The 21,315-nt window shown below is 36.5% G+C and overlaps 1 protein-coding gene across 9 annotated transcripts in view; it reads left to right on the plus strand.

Moving 5' to 3' along the window:
* The window catches only part of WDR17 (WD repeat domain 17), a 104,095-nt gene that overhangs the window by 14,048 nt on the left and 68,732 nt on the right, over positions 1 to 21,315 (plus strand). For 7 of the 9 annotated variants that reach the window (XR_007133973.1, XM_047772284.1, XM_047772282.1 and 4 more), the window contains exons 2-3: positions 10,984 to 11,105; positions 20,979 to 21,107. Coding sequence is in view for 8 of the 9 variants with exons in the window: in XM_047772284.1 (XP_047628240.1) it covers positions 11,040 to 11,105; positions 20,979 to 21,107 (195 nt within the window). In the remaining variant the exon portion in view is untranslated. Of the gene's footprint in view, positions 1 to 3,010; positions 3,158 to 10,983; positions 11,106 to 20,978; positions 21,108 to 21,315 lie in introns of those variants that run through there. The other 2 variants (XM_047772278.1, XM_047772281.1) reach the window with 2 other exon arrangements.

A 21,315-nucleotide genomic window follows, 5' to 3' on the forward strand; every position in this document is an offset into this window, starting at 1 on the left:
TCCAATTTTACTTTACTTGTAATTTTAATCCACTCTCAATAATGTATAACTGTTATAATTTTATTTATATATGCCATCATACTATTTGTTTTCTTAGATTCACAAATATTTTATTAGTAACATTTTCCTTCAATTAACTTGTTAATGATATGTTTGCTTACTGTTATTTTTGTAGCTACCCCAGAGATTCCAGCATGTAACTCTGACTCAATACAATTTAATGCAAAGATGACTTTTACCTCTTCATTGACATGAACTCCATTTATCTGGCTCTCACCTTTTGTGTTATCATTTTCATATAATTTAATGCTACAGATATTTTAAACAGTACAGTTAATGTTTTGTATAGTGAATATCTAGTTGTATTTAACCACATATTTATCTTTCTGATGTTCTCCATTCTCTCTAACATTTTCATATTTCTGTCTAGGATAATTTTTCTTCTACCCAAATAACTCCCTTTAACATTTCTTTCTAGTTTAGGCCTACTGGCAGTAAATTCCCTATTCTTTGTTCATATGATAGCATCATAATTTCTGTCTTCACCCGTAATTTCTATATCCATATTTTCACTGGGTGTAGAATTCTAGGTGTGTCTTTGTTTTTTTTTTTCCTCATAACTTAAAAATGTCATTCCATTGTCTTTTTTGACTTCCATTATTTTGATTGATCTTGACTATATTGTGATCATTCTTAAGATTTTTTTTTTCCTTTGTCCCTGGATTTCAGCATCTTGCTATGATATATTTAGATAAGATTTTAACTTACCTTGACTGGGATTTGATGAGCTTTAGGAACTTTTTTTTTTTGAAATTTACTTTGGAAATTTCTCACTCTATCCTTTGAATATTGGTTTTACTACATTTCCTCTCCTTTTTAGACTCCCATTACATATGAATTAACTTTTCAGCATATCTTATCTATTTTTTACGCTCTGTTTTATTTCACCCTTCTTTTGCTCCATGCATTAGTTTTCTTATATGCTATTCATTTCTATTTCATTGCAATAATACTGACTTCTGCTTTATCCAGTCTACTAATAAACTCATCCATTGAGATCTAAATTTCAGACGTTGTGTTTTTTAGTTTTAGAGAATCCATTTTATTTTTACTCTTCATATATTCTGATTTTTTACTTCACCTTCTACTTTTTTTGTTATTACACATTAAAAATATCATGTGACCTAAGCTAAAGAAAAGTATACTGTTAGATTGTCATTTTGTTACTAGTGATTAGAATCTCCCATAATAGAAAGATGTTGTCAGCCATATGTATTGCTTTTTCGTTGTTCAAGGATGAACTTTCAAATTGTTCTTAGAGTGTAGCTGTTTAATATTTTGGAAGGTCTGGTCAAAGCATGGAGAGCTGGGATGGGAACTGTGTGCATACAGGTCTCTGCTGGCATTTAGGAACATGCTGGTGAAGATCTGTTGGGGGCGCTTTCCTGTGGAATGATGGGGACTAAGGAGTCAGAGATCTATCATGGGTGTGGCATTAAGGCACCCACTGTGGATGGTCATGGCCACAGTCATCAGATTCTCTGCCAGGATTCTTGTGGACCCAAATACATAACCCTAATCTATCCCGTCTCAGTCCTCTGCTGCCTGTGTAGTAGACTCTGCTTTTCATCTGTTTCTGTTGTGAGATTTTTTTATTCCCTGTTTCCATCTTCCTCATCTGCTTGTCCCTGATGTGACTTCTAAAAGTATTTGTGGATTAAAAAAATATTAGTGCATATCTCAGAGAGAGACTTAAGTTAACATGTTTTCAAACATGATGGCTGGTGGTGGTAGGTGGGGCAGGAAACCCTAAGGGGAAAATTAAAAGATCCATGAAAATGTCCAAGTGAAGTTAGAAAATATAATCCAGTTATACAGTACTGATCGGCATGTAGACAAGTTCATTTCATTTTTTTTCCCCTCTTAATTTTGTTAGTATTAGAAAACACTGCTGAGGATTCTTACTGTATAATTTCTTTTTATTTAGATTAAATACCTGACAGCAGTAATGTGTGATTTAGCATTATGTAGCAGCAAAATTTGCACATTAGCCTGATTAGCATTAAAGAAACATTGTGAACTTCCTAGAAATCCCTCTCATGGCTCCTTTCTGTCACTGCTTCCCTTTCCCAAAGAAAAACTCCCTCATAACTTCTAATTGTGTGTATTACCTTTGATTGTTTTCCAACTTTTATAAATGTCATCCTGTGATTAGTATCTGTGAGTTTCAATCATCATTACATAGTATGGTTCATTCATTTTGTTGTGTATGGTTCATTTTTTAAGTATTGGATAGTGCCCCAGTGTATGATTATCCCATAATATTTATCTCCCAGATTTGGGGCATCTGGTTTTTAGGGGAGATTTATATGTCTCCTTCTCCTTAACCCCCTCTGAGGCTGCCAGACTCCACTTTTGTATCTGTGACAGGTACTGAGTAAGAAAGAATGCTTTTGCACCTCTGCAAACAGTGGCAAATCTGGGCTTCATTTTGGTTCAAGATGGGTCTGAACCAAAATGAAGCTGCCCAACCTCATGATGGCTAATGGCTTGTGGGTCTTCCCTTCCCTCAGTTCCTGCATCAGGAAGGAGGGTTATCTGTACCTCCCTCAAGACAAATGAGGTTTGTTTTTCCTCCTTGGCCTTTTGTGCTGGGAGTGAGGGCACGTGTTTCCCCTCTCCTAGTAAGTAGCGCAAGAATTTTGCTTCATTTGAGAGAAGGATTCAGGGACCAATACAGAGTTTTGTGCCTGTCAGCTCTCAGTAGCTGATTGCTTCCCACCTGCCTGACCCACTAAGGTGGATTATGTTTGCTTTGCCCCAGTCTTTCTCCTAAGCACCTGATTGAGGCCTGAGGAAATCTTACAAGTGAGTGCAACTCCACTTGCATCTGGGACCTCCAGTTATTCTAAACGAATGCTGTAGCTCACATGAGCCTTTAAGAACCAATTGCAATTTTATCTGATCTTTTCTCTACCTACTTTTATTACAGCACCTCTTTCTCCCAAGCCCTGTTGAAGATCAAGCCCTTAGTCTGTTGGTCTCTTCCTGGCAGAGCTCCTGACACTTTGGGATTCCCTTGATTACTTTGCAACCTGAGCATTTACTATTGTCTGCCTCCAGAGAGAATATGCTTTCACTTTTGGAAAGCCTGAGGGTAAGGAAGATCACCTCAATCCAGTCATTGAATGAATTTATTTGAAGCTAAGCTTCCATCTTTGTAAGGGGTGGTCAGTTTCATCACTGGTCTCAAGGTGTAGGCCCAGATGGTTCTCACTGTAAGGGCACTGTGATTTGATCACATTTTTCCCTGGCAGCATCTGAACTCCATTTTTTCCTCTCCAGTCCTATGAAATTATGAAAAGCTCTCTATAGCTCCTTAGTATTTCAGCCACTACTTTTATATATTCAGATCTTCTTGGAAAAAGTAGCATTTCCAAGGGGAAATGCTAGAGGTCATGGGATGTTCTCCTGTTGCTGGCAGAGGCACAAGGGAGTGAATGGCAACACATCTTACAGCCAGAGCTTAGAATCAGAACTCTTTGACTTCTGCCCACAATATCACTGGGCAAAAAACAAGTAATACGCCAAGTCCAAAGATAGTAGGCCAGGATATATCTTCTGCCCATGATGAAGTCATGTCAAACGTATAGATGCAGAGAGGAATATAAAAGTCAGGACCAGCAGTAAGAACGAAGTTTACTTGTATGTTGTATTAATCCCTGCAGTAAGTTTTATGACATTGCAAACCCTTTTACTTGATTATATTTAAAAATTTTTTTTATTTTCTTTTTTTAATTGCTATTTCCCAATGCAATTTTTTTTTCTACTGTACAGCATGGCAACCCAGTTACACATACATGTACACATTCTATTTTCACACATCATCATGCTCCATCATAAGTGCCTAGACATAGTTCCCAGTGCTACATAGCAGGATCTCATTGCTAATCCATTTTAAAGGCAATAGTTTGCATCTAGTAATGCCAAGCTCCCCACCTACCCTACTCCCTGCCCCTCCCCCTTGGCAACCACAGATCTATTCTTCAAATCCATGATTTTCTTTTCTGTAAAAAAAGAAAATCCATGATTTTCTTTTATTCTGTAAAAAAATATTCTGTGATAATCTATGTGGGAAAAGAATGTGAAAGGGAATAGATATATGTACATGTATAACTGAATCTCTTTGCTGTACAGCAGAAACTATCACAACCTTGTAAATCAACTATACTTCAATTTGTGCTGTATATTAGATTCCAGATGTAAGTGATATCACATGGTATTCATCTTTCTCTTTCTGACTTACTTCACTCAGGAAGAGAGTCTCCAGTTCCATCCATGTTGCTGCAAATGGCATTATTTCATTCTTTTTTTATGGCCGAGTAGTATTCCATTGTGTATATATACCACATCTTCCTCATCCAATCATCTGTCAGTGGACATGTGGGTTGATTCCATGTCTTGGCTATTGTGAATAGTGCTGCAATGAACATGTGGGTGCATGTGTCTTTTTTAAGGAGAGTGTTGTTCAGATATATGCCCAAGAGTGGGATTGCTGGGTCATATGGTAGTTCTGTGTATAGATTTCTAAGGTACCTCCATACTGTTCTCCATAGTGGTTGTACCAGCTTACATTCCCACCAACAGTGCAGGAGAGTTCCTTTCCTCCACACCCCTTCCAGCATTTGTTATTTGTGGACTTACTAATGATGGCCATTCTGACTTGTGTGAGGTGGTATCTCATGGTAGTTTTGATTTGCATTTCTCTCTCTTTTTTTTTTTCATTAAAAAAAATTTATTGAAGTATAGTTGATTTACAAGGTTGTGATAGTTTCTGCTGTACAGCAAAGAGATTCAGTTATACATGTACATATATCTATTCCCTTTCACATTCTTTTCCCACATAGATTATCACAGAATATTTTTTTACAGAATAAAATACATATATTTAAACACAATTACATTCACATAGATTACTATATCATGGATCTTAAGAAACAGATTAAATATCTCCCTCTGGAGAAGTGGAATGGAAAATATGCTGAGACAAATAGGAAATTTATTCTATGCCTTATCCCATTTTGTATGGCTTTCATCTTTACTATTTAGTATTATCTATTACATTTCAATTTTTCTTTAAAAATTAGCATTATACTAAAATTGTGTATATTATGCAACTAAAATTTATAAAGAAGAAAGCCTTATATACCATTAAATATTTTATATAGCATATAAAAATAATAACTTAACTGGTAAGAATAACAAAAATAATACACCCTCTGAAAATAAGTAAAATATAAAATGCATAAATTGGTTAAAAAACAGTGTAACTATATAAATATGTCCTCACAATTTGTTACATCTTATTGATTCTTCAGTAAAGGCATTACACCATTCTAGGTGATGTGATAAACAAGACATTATAGACCTTACATTGTACCATGGAGAGAAATGGTTATTAATAATACAATTGTAGAACCGTATTATTTAATTGTACAGTTGCATTATTTAATTATAATTATCATAAATTCTTTGATGGAGAGGAAACCAGAATCAGATCTAAGAAGACTTCAGCATCCCAAGAATGATGTCAAATGACCCCCTTCATGGTGGATTATGCACTTATTTAGTATGAGATATATTTCTTCTCCAGAGATTTCTTGTTTGTGTATCAGTTGTAGATTTTTGGTTTGATGTAAGAGTCTATATATATATGAGATTTTTTAAGTTTTTGGTGTCTTAATTGCAAGTTCATCTCCAGTATTCTGCATTTGTACCCACTTCTTCTCCTGATTTCTGATTTTGGTGGTATAATTGTGCATGGATGGTTTCATATCTTTACTGTATATATACCTTTACTATATACGGTGAGCCTTGTCATGTGTGGAATTTTTGTTTCCTGTTGCTGTCTTTTCTTTTCTGCCTAGAGAAGTTCCTTTAGTATTTGTTGAAAGGCTGGTTTAGTATTGCTGAATTCTCTCAACTTTTGCTTATCTGTGAAGGTTTTGCTTTCTCCTTCAAATCTGAATGAGAGCTTTGCTGGGTAAAGTAATCTTGGTTGAAGGTTTTTTCCTTTCATCACATTAAGTATATCATGCCACTCCCTTCTGGCCTGCAGATTTTCTGTTGAAAAATCTGCCGATAACCTTGTCAGGGTTCCCTTGTATGTTACTTGTTTCTTTGCCCTAGCTGCTTTCAAGATTTTCTCCTTGTCTTTAATTTTGGTCAGTTTGATTAATATGTGTCTCGGTGTATTCCTCCTTGGGTTTATTTTATGTGGTACTCGTTGTGCTTCCTTGATTTGAGTGAGTGATTCCTTCCCCATGTTAGGGAAGTTTTCGGCTGTTATCTCTTGGAATATTTTTTCTGTCCCCTTCTCTCTCTCTTCTCCTTCTGGCACCCCTATAAATACGGATGTTGGTGCGTTTAATGTTGTCCCAGAGTTCTCTGAGACTCTTCATTTGTTTTCAATCTTTTTTCTCTTTTCTGTTCCGTGTTTGTAATTTCTACTAATCTGTTCTTCACCTCCCTTATTCGTTCTTCTTCCTCCTGTATTCTGCTGTTAGCTGCTTCTAGTGAATTTTTTATTTCAGTTATTGTATTTTGCATCTCTTCTTGTTTAAGTTTTATATCTTGTGTCTCTTTGCTCAGTGTTTCCTGTAAGTTACCCATCTTTGCCTCCAGTTTATTTCCAATGCTTTGCATCATCTTCAGCATCAGCAGTCTAAAGTCTTTTTCCTGGAGGCTGAGAATCTCCTGATCACTTAGCTATTTTTCTGGGGTTTTTCCTTTCTCCCTCATCTGAGTTATAGTTCTCTGTCTTTTCACTTGTATAGGTTTTTGGTGTGGTGACCTTTTTACAGATGATAGAGTTGTAGCCTCTCTTACTTCTGGTGTCTAACCCCCTTGTGGCTGAAGTCAGTATAGGGGCTTGCTGTAGGCTTCCTGATGGGAGGGGCTGATGCCTGCCCCCTGGTAGGTGGAGCAGATTCTAATCCCTCTGGTGGGTGTGGCTTAGTCTCTGGATGGGATTAGAGGCAGCTGTGTGCCTGAGGGGTCTTTAGGTAGCCTGTTTACTGAGGAGCAGGGCTGTGATCCCACCTGGATTGTTGTTTGCTGCCCTGGGGCTTCTCAGTGCTGACTGACAGGGGGTGGAGCCAGATTTTCCCAAAATGGCCACCTACAGAGAAAGGCAGCTGCTGAATATTCCTGAGAGGTTGGCCTTTAATGTCCCTCCCTCACAATAAGCCATGTTCACCCCTGTTTTCCCTGGAACTGCAGTCAGGTTTGACCCAGATTCCCATGGAGACCTCACTCTGCCCTGGGATCCAGTGCACATGAAAGTCCGTGTGCACCTTTTAAGAATGGGGTCTCCGTTTCCCCCAGTCCTGTGGAGCTCCTGTGCACAAGCCCCACTGGCCTTCAATGCCAGATGCTCCAGGGGTTCTTTCTCCCGGTGCCAGATCCCAGCACATGGGGGTTTGATGTGGAGCTCAGAACTCTCACTCCTGTAGGTGAGTCTGTGAACCAGTTAGTTTTCAGTCTGTGGAGCTTCCCACCCTGGAGGTGTGGGATTGTTTATATCACGAAATTGCCCCTCCTACCTCTTGATGTGGCCTCTTCTTTTTCTTCTGGAGTAGGGTATCTTTTTTAAGGTTTCCGGTCCATTTGGATGGAGATTGCTCAGCTTTTAGGTGTGAATTTTGTTGTTTTTAGGAGAGAAGTTGAGCTCCAGTCCTTCTATTCTGCCATCTTAATCCTCTCTCCTGCATTTCTCTAATAATCCGGGATGTTGAGCATTTTTTCATGTGTTTGTTGGCCATCTGTACATCTTCTTTGGTAAAATGTCTATTCAGGTCTTTTGCCCATTTTTCCATTGGGTTGTTGGCTGTTTTTTGCTGTTGAGTTGTATAAATTGTTTGTATATTTTGGAGATAAAGACCTTGTCAGTTGCATCGTTTGAAAGTATTTTCTCCCATTCTGTAAGTTGTCTTTTTGTTTTCTTTTTGGTTTCCTTTGCTGTGCAAAAGCTGACATCTAGCCATTGATTCTTGTCATTTCCTTCCATCACTAATCTTAAAAGGCAGTAAGAATTTTCTGATTATGCATTAAGTTAAATTTGTGATTTTAAACAATAAATTAGTCAGTTAGAACCCTGGACTAATACACAGATATGAAGATGTGGAATAAGTGTCACTAGGACCCTTTTCTTCCTGTCTCAGTTCCCTCTAAATGATCCTGACATGCCTCCCCTCTGAGGTCAGCTAAAGGTTTCAACTCTGCACTTCTGACAGTCCTAACCAATCAAGAAGATGTTAAGAGTTGAAAACTAGTGGCCATTCTTATACTAAATGAACCAGATTCTGTCTACTTTCAGGTAATCAAAATACTTGGAGTACATTCATGTAATATGTATATTTTTATGCAAGATAATATTTCATCTGAGATTCCATGATGTGAAATATTTTACTTTTCTTAGTTCTTATAGTTCCTGTGGGAAATTATTAGGAAATAAGACATAAGAACTATTATGTGCCCTATAAACAAAGCATTACATTTAATAATATTGGATTTATAATGATATAGTAAATACATACTTGGTACCTGGTGTGATTTATTACCAAGTTTTACCAAGTTGCATTTTATTTTACCCTTTAAAAAATAATTTCTTAAATAATCCCATTAGCCATTTCTCTGCAAGAAATTGAATGGTAATCCCATTTCACTTGTTGATGAGAACATCGTGTATAATTTGGATACATTTATTTAGACACTTTCCAAGATCCAGCAGTATGTACCTTTAGTTCGTGTGAACTGCCACTAGTTGGCAAATTCTTCCATCATATGTCAATTCACTCAACAAATATTTTGTACCTTCTATTCACATATGTATTACCTCCTTTATCTTGGGGAATTCACAGTTTTTGTCTACAGAAAATAATCACTCTCCAGTGCACACAAATATAGACTTAGAGGCACGCAGATGAAGGATTTGATGCATTTGAGAAACACTTCAAAGAAAAGAGACATTAAGTGGGTCTTAATAAATGTGAAACAACTTATTATTTGCAGAAAAAGGGGAAAGACAGCTCAGGCAAAGATGTTTTATAACTTAAAGGTATAAAGTCATGCTGGTAGAGATCATCTTTAGCAATTGCAGTGAAAGCAGGGTAGTAAGGAAGGTATTTCATTAGGTTGTGCAATATATCATGAGGGGTTTCACTAAAACAGTGGCCTTAGAGACAGAGAGAAGGGGATTTTGCGAGACATGTTGAAGGTAGTTGTTAAGACTTGGTGATCAAACATAGTGGGAGGTGGAGGGGAAGGCGATGAAAGAATTAAAGCTGACTTGATATTTTTATTTTGGGTCACTGATGAGTATAATGATGTTTAGTGATAGCCACTGGAACGGGAGATGCAGGCAAAGGAAGAATGTTCCAGGGTATGCTTAGCTTTACTGATATTCATGTCGAGATGACCAGACACGAGGCTGTGGATTTAGATGGAGTAGGTACTTTGAAATGGACTTTAAGAGCTTGGCATTGGAGACTGGAGCCACTGAAATGGGGGCAAGGTAACCAGGTATACCTTGGGCAAGTGCTAGCTATAGGTTCAAGGTGGGGTAGAAAAAAAGTTTAATGCAGGACATAAACACAGAACTGTGACTAGAAATAAGCAATAGACAGGAGAGACAACAAAGAGGGGGCACAAACCCAGAGGATAGGACATTGCAGGAGATGCAGATGCTGAGCAGTTAGAAACCCAAAAGGTGGGACAGAAACATGGTCCCAGGGAAGTCATCAAGATGTAAACAAATTGAACAAGAGGTTGTACCAGTCCTGGAACTTCCTGCAGAAGTCAGAGCCTATTCCCAAGTATTTTGACCTGGGGCTCCACGAAGATATCATTAAGCATATTTCTAGAGAATAAGAAAAAGAAAGGAATTCTGAAGAAATGTGCCATGTTCCATCTGATACATTTTTAGAGTGAGCTAAGGCTCATCTCAGCCAGCTACAGCGATACTTATGTGTCATACATGAGTGACTTTCTGTGTGAGAACAAAAGCTATCTTACTTTTGGGATATGAAGAATGGAATATTCAAATTACTCACATTGTTTTCTTTTTCTTCCCACTCATCTCCTCCCTCCCTCTCTTCCTTCTTTCCTTTATTCTCCACTGAGGTGTAAGGCTTTGATGAGTTGGGTCAGGGAGAGATCACTCAGAACCTCTAAACTTTATAGAGGATGTTTCAAAGTCCAAACATTCTCCAGTACACCAAATACTCTTCTCTTATTAAGTGTGGCGAGTAAATAATTTCTTTGAGAAGTGAGTAAAACTAAAATGAAGTCAGATTCGTGTGATTTTGACTCTCTTTTGGACATATTAGCACTCTGTTAAGTGATGTACTGTCTCTAACCTTTTTGAGGCACTTAGGTAATTGGCAGTCAGCCAACTGTGAGAGGATTTAACTTTCAACCATGGAGCTGAAAGCACATGGAAATATAGAATTGGCCTTGTTGTTGTACACCTTTTAACCTGGAGGCTTTATTCTAGTTTTATGTCCAACTCCCGAGGTTGAAAATGGAACTAATTTTCTGCTTCCTGTTTTTTTATGGTTTTTCCAGATTCTTTATCATGAACTTTTCCATATTCCTTATTTTAAAGAAATAATTAGCCTGTTTCTTGCAAAAGTTAAATCTAACTTGTTTTTTAGAATGAAAACTGAAGGTCTAATAAAATATTTGACATAGCATTCCCTAGTCCTATACAACGTAATTATCATTTGATTTATTTCTCTTTTGATTATATATAGGCTTACATTTTCTGGTTTAGCATTATTTTTACAGATACTGTAATTTATCAGTTATTAAAAATGTTCCATCTGAAATGTTTGTGCACTTCTAGCTTCTTGTACTGAACAACATTTCATAAGGCAGAGTTTGCTAAAGCTATTTGGTTGAAACACATTGTTATTACTTTAGGTGCTGACTACTCCGATGCTGGTTTCCAATTGCCTTGATTAAAGTAGAAACAATCTATGGCTTGGATGACTTACATTTCACATTGGTTTGAGCAAGATGATTGGTATGAAGGACTACAAAGAGTAAGATATATTTATGTTGTAATTGTAGTTCTCTGTGGGTTTTTTTTTTCTTTTTTTTTTTCTGCTTCTCATGCAGCTGTATTTCAGTGTCATTTATGTTGTGGATAGTTTTGCATTGCAAAATTCTGGGAGCAAATAAGATACTCATGTGATAGATTTGAAAGCAGAGGCAAGAAGATAAAATAGAAGGATAGACATAGTTATAGACTGAAGAAAAGGGTTTTTTTTTCTATCCTGGTTTCAGATGAATTTTTTTCTTTCTTTTTTTTTTGTCTTTTGTTGTTGTTATTGTTGTTGTTGTGGTTGTTGTTGCTATTTCTTGGGCCTCTCCCGCGGCATATGGAGGTTCCCAGGCTAGGGGTTGAATCGGAGCTGTAGCCACCGGCCTATGCCAGAGCCACAGCAACGCGGGATCCGAGCCGCGTCGGCAACCTACACCACAGCTCATGGCAACGCCGGATCGTTAACCCACTGAGCAAGGGCAGGGACCGAACCCGCAACCTCATGGTTCCTAGTCGGATTCGTTAACCACTGCGCCACGACGGGAACTCCTCAGATGAATTCTTAATGTTTTCCGATTGTCTTTAGGCTTTAAAGATAAAATAAGATTCTTTCTAATGAGATTAATGTATGACAATAGTAATAACGTCAAGATAGTCATTTTAATGAAAGAAAACCACTTCATGATAGCTAGAAGTATGGATGATTAATACTGTGCATTATAATAAAATTGTAAAGGAAAATGAGAAAGTGTTCTGAAAAAGAGTGCCATGTTCCATTTGATAAATTTTTAGGCAATTAATAATGTTTCAAAGGCATTTGCATTGTTACCATGGCAACTTTTGCATAGTATTTTCAATATAGCTATTCTGATCTATTATTACAATAGCAAAAAACTGCCATTTTTAAATGCACCTTCTTAAAATGGATTTAGATTAGAATAACATAGGATTTCTCTTTGATTATGTTCCTCTTTTTAATGAAAGATATCTTAATTATTTAGATGACAGCAATTTGTGGATTTGTCTTTCCATTCATGAATGGAACAAAAGACCCAGAATATCTTTGTGTAGTTTTACCAGCTTTTTCCTCATTGTCGTTTGAGGGCATATATACTAAAGATATGCAGTACTGAATTTTTCTTCCTCTTTACTTCTTCAGGGTCTTATTTTAATCATATCAATCAGGGATTTTTTTTTCAGTATTTTACTTCTTTTTAATTATCTTTTTAGTTGTAAATCCTTAGCCGTTTAAAGCCTCTTGGGTATTTTCTTCAATTTTTTTATTTTTCAGCTGTGAGAAAAGCTGGTAAACATCTCGGGAGCCAGTATCTCACTCTGGAGAATAAGCCTCATGGTGGAATCCTAAAGCAATCTGCAGAAGAAGGTTGAGAATTAGTGGGTAGCCTTCCATCCTGAATTCCAGCCTGATCCATAGATGATAGATGATATATCTTAGCTTATGAGTTTAATAGTAGGTTCAAAGTTGCACTGGACACACACACAGACATATACACATGCATTATAACTCTGGTGTCCTTTTTTGTATTGTGTGAATGCATTTTAAATGTAATAACAGTTCATTTCTAATGTTCAAGTATAATCCATATATTCCTCCTTTGGAGGGTTTAGGGATGATGATCTAATTGGGGGAAAGGGATGACCGATTTTAAGAAAATGCTTTTACTAAAATTTTGTGTTATGTTCCTTTATAATGATTTTAAGGCAGCTCCTAGAGATTATGAGAACCACCATGACCCCAGTCAGCCCTTTAACACACTATTGGCCTTTATAAGTGAATTCCTATTTCTAAGACATATCAAAGGAATAGCTGTTCTTATGTATAGATATAGTTCAATTCTAAAATTGCCATATCCTGAGTTTTAGCTTTTCCTGGCTCAAGTTTTGCTCAGTTCTTATACAGACTTAGATGACAATGAAAGATCTCATTCTAAATAATGAAAACTGAAACATGAATATTGACTTTAATTTCTCTTAAAATTTCAGCTTATAATTTTTCAGATGATATGTATGTGCATATAATCAGCATTCAGCATAGCAGATTTTTCAATAGTTATTTTTTAAATGTTTATAGGAAAATGTAGCTGAATTTTTTAGTTTAAAATCATAATTTAGAAATATAGTGTTTGAAAGATCACATATGAGTTTTACGTTTAGAACACTAAAGTGGTCTTTATACTTTGATATAATTAATATTTATGGCACATGTATATAACTTCCACAGACACACAGACACATATGTATGAACTTGATTTTAACTTAATTTTATTTTTGGCAGTGTTGTAACTCTAGCTATATTTAAATTTCATGATGATGTCATGTAGTCTTGCATATTCAGAAGTGAACTTTATTATTATACAGATCTAATGCAAAATATACTCTTATCACTTGTTTTTTTACATTTCATACACTTATTTCACAGTAATTATGTGTGTGTTGTGCATTTCATATAATATAAGATTGAAACTAAAAGTAGAATTTAGGTTAAAAATATAAAAATGATACCACTGCAGGGCTGTAGTTGCCGGCCTACTGACGTTGTCAGTTGCAAGCGAGATGACACAAAGCCCAGACTTTCTTCCTGAATCCTGTGTAAATCTGCAGTGTTCATGAATTGCAGGGTACTTCATCTTTAAAGTGTGTGCATTGTGTCTGGGTCAAAAAAGATGATGTTTTCTGAAACAACAGATCTTAGAATGGACATGGAAATTCTTCAGTAGTTCACATAAAATTGAAACATATGCTTAAATAAAGGTAAAAGTGCATAATATTTATCTGAAATATAAAATTACCTTTCACATTCAGTTGAAATATATTTGTTTACCTATATATGTCACATTTTGGTAGGGCTTATATTTAAAATATAAACATATATTTTGAAATGGACTTTCAGTTGAACACTTTCTATTTTCAGTAATACAGAATCACTAATTATATAACCATTAATGCTGACTACAAAGATATCAAAAGCTTCTGGACATTTCTTTTTATCTCCTTGGCAACTGTAGATATCAACTTAAAAAGGCTAAATAGCATTATATGTATATATTTATGATACTTTTGAAAAACAAATAGAAGTTTTAAATTCTAGCTAGTTAAATTCATAATTCAGATTTGTAGATGCAACAGTATTCATATGCTTAATGATGAACGATTTTTTAAATAGTTCATTAAAAATCCTAATTTTTTTTAACAAGCTGCCATTTTTTTTTTGTCCTATTCATTGTTGTAATGGCTGGTGTGGACAAGTTATTCAATTTTGAATTTTTTTTTTTTTGTCTTTTTGCCATTTCTTGGGCTGCTCCCACGGCATATGGAGGTTCCCAGGCTAGGGGTCGAATCGGAGCTGTAGCTGCCAGCCTACGCCAGAGCCACAGCAACGCAGGATCCGAGCCGCGTCGGCAACCTACACCACAGCTCATGGCAACGCCGGATCGTTAACCCACTGAGCAAGGGCAGGGATTGAACCCGCAACCTCATGGTTCCTAGTCGGATTCGTTAACCACTGCGCCATGACGGGAACTCCCCAATTTTGAATTTAAAAAGGGTTTAAGTTGTTGAACTATCAGATTATAAAAACTACTTAGGAGCATACCAAGGCATACCAAATTGTACAACAATATTGAAATGTTTATATTATCTGAATTTGGAAGCTAAATAGTAGTAAATCAAGATAAACTGACAAAGTAAAAATGTATTGGCATGGATTTAGAAGTAATTTGTTTGTTTTTAATAAATAAAGAGTTAGCAGAGGGACTTTTAGTTTCCAGTTTGGCATGTAAAGAGCTTAGAAGTCTTCACTCTGGCCTACAACAAAAAGTGAAAACTGAAAAATCAACAACTCTTCTTAGATTCGTAAGAGAAGAGAGGTCTCAAGGCAAACTGCTGCCCCCAAATTAGTGACAGACAGGTAGATACAGAGAATCTCAATTCACCAGAGCAGAAACTCACCAGCAGAAGCCTCTGTGGGAACCAGAGGCAGAGTGGAAAGCCTGAACTGTAATTGATAAATTGCTAGAGGCTCATGCATCAAGTTCGAGAGTTAAAAACTCCAGGGGGACCCAGTAATAGGGAGGTCTCCAGGATTTTCTCAGTTTTACCTCCAGGACCTCCACCACATTTTCATAGTAACTGTCAGAGAAAGAGCCCTTCATGCTTCTGGCAAGGGGAGAGAAAAAGGAATTATTTTGAACTATGTGAGAGCACCATGTTCTTACCAAGGTTGCCATCAGGAGAAACTACTTTACCGCAGCCTGACCTGCAGGGATTATATCAACACCTAACCTCTGTGGGGAAGGGAAATACCCAGCTGTTATAGCCATCCTGTCCCACCCAAGGAGAGAAAATTTTCCAAGAATACTGGTGACATTCACATTCCGCAGGCACAGGCTCACCAGCGACAGAGACCTAATCATAGGACTGCGGGAAGCTTTCTCTCCTCCCATACTTAACATTACATTACTAAAGGTCTGTTCACCACTGTTCCTTTCAGCTGGTGCATAATGTTTTCCTTTCAACAAAAAATTACAAGTCATACTGAAAGGCAAAAACACAACTTAAAAGAGATTAAATAAGCACTGGCACCAAAGTTGAAAATGGCAGGAATGTTGGAATCTATTAGACCAAGAATTTTTTTAAAACTATGATTAAAATGCCAAGAGCTTTTAGGGGAAGAATAGACAGTAGGAAAGAACAGATAGATAATATAAACAAAGAGATGGAAATTCTAATCATCGACAAGAAATACAAGAGATGAGAAACACTATAGCAGGAATGAAGAATACCTTATCGATTGGACATGGCTGAGGAAAGAATCTCTGAACTTGAGAATATAATAGAAACTTACAAAACTGAAAAGCAAAGAGAAGTAAAGGATGAAAAGCATAATATCCAGGAAATGTGGGACAACTACAAATGTACAACTACATTTCCTCTCATGTAATGCAAATGCTAGAAGAAGAAAGAGAGAAAGGGAGAGAAGTAATAATTGAAAAAATAATGACTTAGAATTTCCTAAAATTAATGTTAGACAACAAACCACAAATCCAGAAAGCTTAGAGAATACTAAGGAGGATATAGAATACTAAGGTGCAAAAAAAAAAAAAATGCACCTAGGAAAATGATACCCAAACTTCAGGAAATCAAAGGCAGAAGTCTTAAAAGAAGCCAGAGAAAATAAACACTACCTATAGTGGAACAAAGGTCAGAATTACATCCACTCCTCAGAAATCAGGCAAGCCAGGAAAGAGTGGAATGACACATTTAAAGTGTTGAGAAAGTGGACATCCCTGTCTTGTTCCAGATTTTAGTGGGAAGGTTTTCAGCTTTTCTCCATTGAGTATTATATTTGCTGTGGGTTTCTCATAAATGGCTTTGATTATATTAAGGAATGTTCCCTCTATACCCCCTTTGGTGAGAATTTTTATCGTAAATGGATGTTGGACTTTGTCAAATGCTTTTTCGACATCTATTGAGATGATCATATTAAATCTGAAACAAGACAGGAATGCCCACTCTCGCCACTGCTATTCAGCATAGTATTGGAAGTCCTAGCCACAGCAATCAGAAAAACAAAAGAAATAAAAGGCATCCAAATAGGAAGAGAAGAGATAAAACTGTCACTGTATGCAGACAACATGATACTATATATAGAAAACCCCAAAGACCCAACCCAAAAACTGCTTGAACTGATCAACAAATTCAGCAAAGCAGCAGGATGTAAGATTAACATTCAGAAATCAGTCACATTTCTGTATACTAACAATGAAACTTTAGAAAAGGAATACAAAAACACAATACCTTTTAAAATTGCACCCCAGAAAATCAAATACCTGGAAATACACCTGACCAAGGATGCAAAGGACCTATATGCCGAGAACTATAAAACATTAATCAAGGAAATTAAAGAAGATGTAAAGAAATGGAAAGATATTCCATGCTCCTGGATTGGAAAAGTTAATATTATAAAAATGGCCACACTACCCAAAGCAATCTGTAGATTTAATGAAATCCCTATCAAATTACCCATGTCATTTTTCACAGAACTAGAACAAACAATCCAAACATTTACAGGGAACAACAAAAGACCCAGAATTGCCAAAGCAATCCTGAGAAACAAAAACTAAGCAGGAGGCATAACTCTCCCAGACCTCAAGCAATATTACAAAGCCACAGTCATCAAGACAGTGTGGTACTGGTACCAAAACAGACAGACAGACCAATGGAACAGAATAGAGAACCCAGAAATAAACCCCATCACCTATGGTCAATTAATCTTTGACAAAGGAGGCAAGAACATCAAATGGGAAAAAGACAGTCTATTCAGCAAGAATTACTGGGAAACCTGGACGGCTGCATGTAAATCAATGAAACTAGAATACACCCTTGCACCATGCACGAAAATAAACTTGAAATGGCTTAAAGACTTAAATATAAGAGAAGGCACCATCAAACTCCTGGAAGAAAATATAGGCAAAACATTCTCTGACATCAACCTTACAAATGTTTTCTCAAGTCAGTCTTCCAAAACAACAGAAATAAAAGCAAAAATAAACCAGTGGGACCTAATCAAACTGACAAGCTTTTGCATAGCAAAGGAAACCAAAAAGAAAACAAAAAGACAACTTACAGATGGGAGAAAATAGTTTCAAATGATGCAACTGACAAGGGCTTAATCTCCAGAATATACAAACAATTTATACAACTCAACAGCAAAAAAAAAAAAAAAAAAAAAAAAAAAACAGCCAACAACCCAATGGAAAAATGGGCAAAAAACCAAAAAACCTGAATAGACATTTTACCAAAGATGTACAGATGGCCAACAAGCACATGAAAAAATGCTCAACATCCCTGATTATTAGAGAAATGCAAGTCTAAACTACCATGAGATACCACCTCACACAAGTCAGAATGGCCATCATTAGTAAGTCCACAAATAACAAATGCTGGAAGGGGTGTGGAGGAAAGGGAACCCTCTTGCACTGTTGGTGGGAATGTACTGGTACAACCACTATGGAGAACAGTATGGAGGTACCTTAGAAATCTATACACAGAACTACCATATGACCCAGCAATCCCACTCTTGGGCATATATGTGGACAAAACTCTCCTTAAAAAAGACACATGCACCCGCATGTGTTCATTGTAGCACTATTCACAATAGCCAAGACATGTAAACAACCCAGATGTCCACTGACAGATGATTGGATGAGGAAGATGTGGTATATATACATAATGGAATACTATTCAGTCATAAAAAGGAATGACATAATGCCATTTGCAGCAACATGGATGGAACTGGAGACTCATCCTGAGTGAAGTAAGAAAGAGAAAGACAAATACTATATGATATCACTCGTATCTGGAATCTAATATACGGCACAGATGAACCTTTCCACAGAAAAGAAAATCATGGACTTGGAGAATAGATCTGTGGTTGCCTGGGGGAGGAGGAGGGAGTGGGATGAATTGGAAGCTTGGGGTTAATGGCCACAAACTATTGCTTTTGGAATGGGTTAACAATGAGATCCTGCTGTGTATCACTGAGAACTATGTATAGATACTTACAACAGAGCATGACAATGGGAGAAAAAAATATGTATACATGTAGGTGTAACTGGGTCCCCATGCTGTACAGTCGGGAAAAAAATTATGTTGGAGAAATAACAATAAAAATAAATAAATAAAGTGTTGAGAAAAACAAAACACCAACCTAAAAATCTGTACCTTGTGAAACTATCCTTCAGAAGTGAAGGAGAAATAAAGTCTTTCTTAGACAAACAAATATTTGGAATTTGTTGCCAGTAGACCTACCTTGCAAGAAATGTTAAAAAAAAAAAAAAAGTTCTTCAAAGAGAAAGATAAGTATATAGGTTGGAAATTCAGATCTATACAAACAGAAGATGTCCTTCAGTAGGTGAATGGGTAAACTGTGCTACATTTAAACAATGGACTATTATTCAGCACTAAAAAGAAATGAGCTATCAAGCCATGAAAAGACGTGGAAGAACATTGAGTACATGTTACTAAGCGTAAGAAACTGACCTGGAAAGACTCCATGCTATATAGTTTCCAGCTATGTTATGGAAAAGGCAAAACTATGGAGACAGTAAAAAGGACAGGGGTTACCAGCAGTTAGGAAGGAGAGAGGGATGAATGGGCAGAGCACAGAGGATTTTTAGGACAGTGAATCTACTCTGCATAATGTATGTCATTATGCACTTGTCAGTACCCATAGAAGGCACATGCCAAGAGTGACTCTTATCGTAAACTATGGACTTTGGATGATAGTGATGTGTAAGTGCAGGTTCATTGTAACCAATGTACCATCTGGTTGATAGGTTGGTTGTGCATGTTGCGGGGGTTGGGGAAGGACTGGCGGGGATGAATGGAAAATCTCTGTAATTTCTGCTCAGTTTTACTGTAAACCTAAAACTGCTCTAAAATGAAGTTTATTAATTTTTTAAAGTAAAAGAAGTTAGCAGAAATGAAAATTCTTTAAATGACTCCATTTCACCTGTCCATTTATATATCCTTCTCTTGTGTTTCTTTTCCAAATACAAACTCAAATTTGTTTAAACATAAATCAGAAAGTACTTTTACTTACACACAGATGTTGTTAGTAGTAACAGGATATCCCAAGGATAAACTGTAAAATTCACATGTGGTTGAAATAATGTATATTTACAGTGAAAAATAATGTTGTTATTATTACTTGGAAAAAAAAGTATATGTATTTTATTTATCCAGGATGTTCGGCATCCTTAGGGGAGGAATAAAGCAGATTTTTGTAGCAGTTTATTGTAAGTGTCAGAGGTTAATAGCACAGTTTTTATCATGCCAACTTTCCCGGCAAATCATTTATTTACTTTTTTGTAAATATATCGCTAATTCCATTCAGATAAGGAGACTTAATGGGACGAAGGTAGAAGGAATTGGGGAAGAAAGAGAAGAGGAAAAAGCAAGAGATCTTTTCAGGAAGTAAAAATTGAAATAGAAAAGATATAAGGAAGAAAGTAGCCGCATAAATAAATGAGAGATAGCATAACTGACTCTGGGCTTTGTCTGGCCCAAATCCTCTGCTCTGCCACATAAGTGATTTTTATTCAGTAGTTTCCAACTTCCTTCTGTCCCCTCTTCACAATGAACACTGCTTTAACGCAGCTTGTTTTCCTGTGTTGTACATTCAAATAGTTTTTGTGAAGACTTAGAGTCAATGTGAAGACTGTCAAGTTTGAAGACAGAAGTCACAGTCCTCTCAGTGTTGGCTCTCGGTGTTTTACATTTAAATTTGCTGCCTTGAACAAATCATCCATATTTAAAATTGGAATATTTATGTAAAAACTGAATATTTCAATTTCCCTGGGAAGTTCCATAAATCTGGCAACATGAAATGACTTTCTCCAATGGTCTGGACACTTTGGATAGGATATGCACTTTATTTGGGGTATCCTTCTCCAGTGGTACTAGACCCTTTAGATAGGATGTTCACATCCTATGGGCTGGCCTTCTCCAGTGGTCCTAGAGGCTTTGGATAGGATGTGCATTTTCTCTTTTACTCTCGTCTACATTATTCCTTGTAGGATTCCAAACCTTTGGGAATTGTCATTCCCAAAAGTCAGTTGTTGTTTATTGTTTTATAATCCCTTTCCTCCCTAATTTAAACGACCTGCCTTGATGTCTGTTGACATTTGGAGAGTTCAACTCCTGTCCTCTGAAAGGATACTCTGAGATGAATAGTCCTAGTAGAATTTTTTTTTCAGGGCATAAAGCTAAGGACTGAGGGACACACAATGAAGAGGATATTTATTGAATAATGGGAATGACCGATATCCCTTTAACTTTGTTTTTCAAGGCAAACATGTCCCAGGTAAGGCAGGTGGGACTGCTGGCTGCTGGATGTCAGCCCTGGAACAAAGATGTGTGTGCAGCCAATGGAGATAGGTTTGCATACTGTGCGACCCTGGCCATCTATGTTTATCAGGTAAAGAATTACTGATTCTTTTCAATTTTTAATTTGATCAGGTAAAATTAATATTTTAATTAATACTTATTTTTTAATTCCTGTCACATGAAAAGCTTAATGCTATAAAAATTTATTTATATTTATTTATTTTTTTCTATTTATACTACTTTGGTTTTATAAATCAAGCTTTTAGAAAGTGCTTGTATCATAATATTAAAATATTAGC

This window comes from Phacochoerus africanus, chromosome 3 (genome assembly GCF_016906955.1).
Source record: "Phacochoerus africanus isolate WHEZ1 chromosome 3, ROS_Pafr_v1, whole genome shotgun sequence".
NCBI classification, from domain to species: domain Eukaryota; kingdom Metazoa; phylum Chordata; class Mammalia; order Artiodactyla; family Suidae; genus Phacochoerus; species Phacochoerus africanus.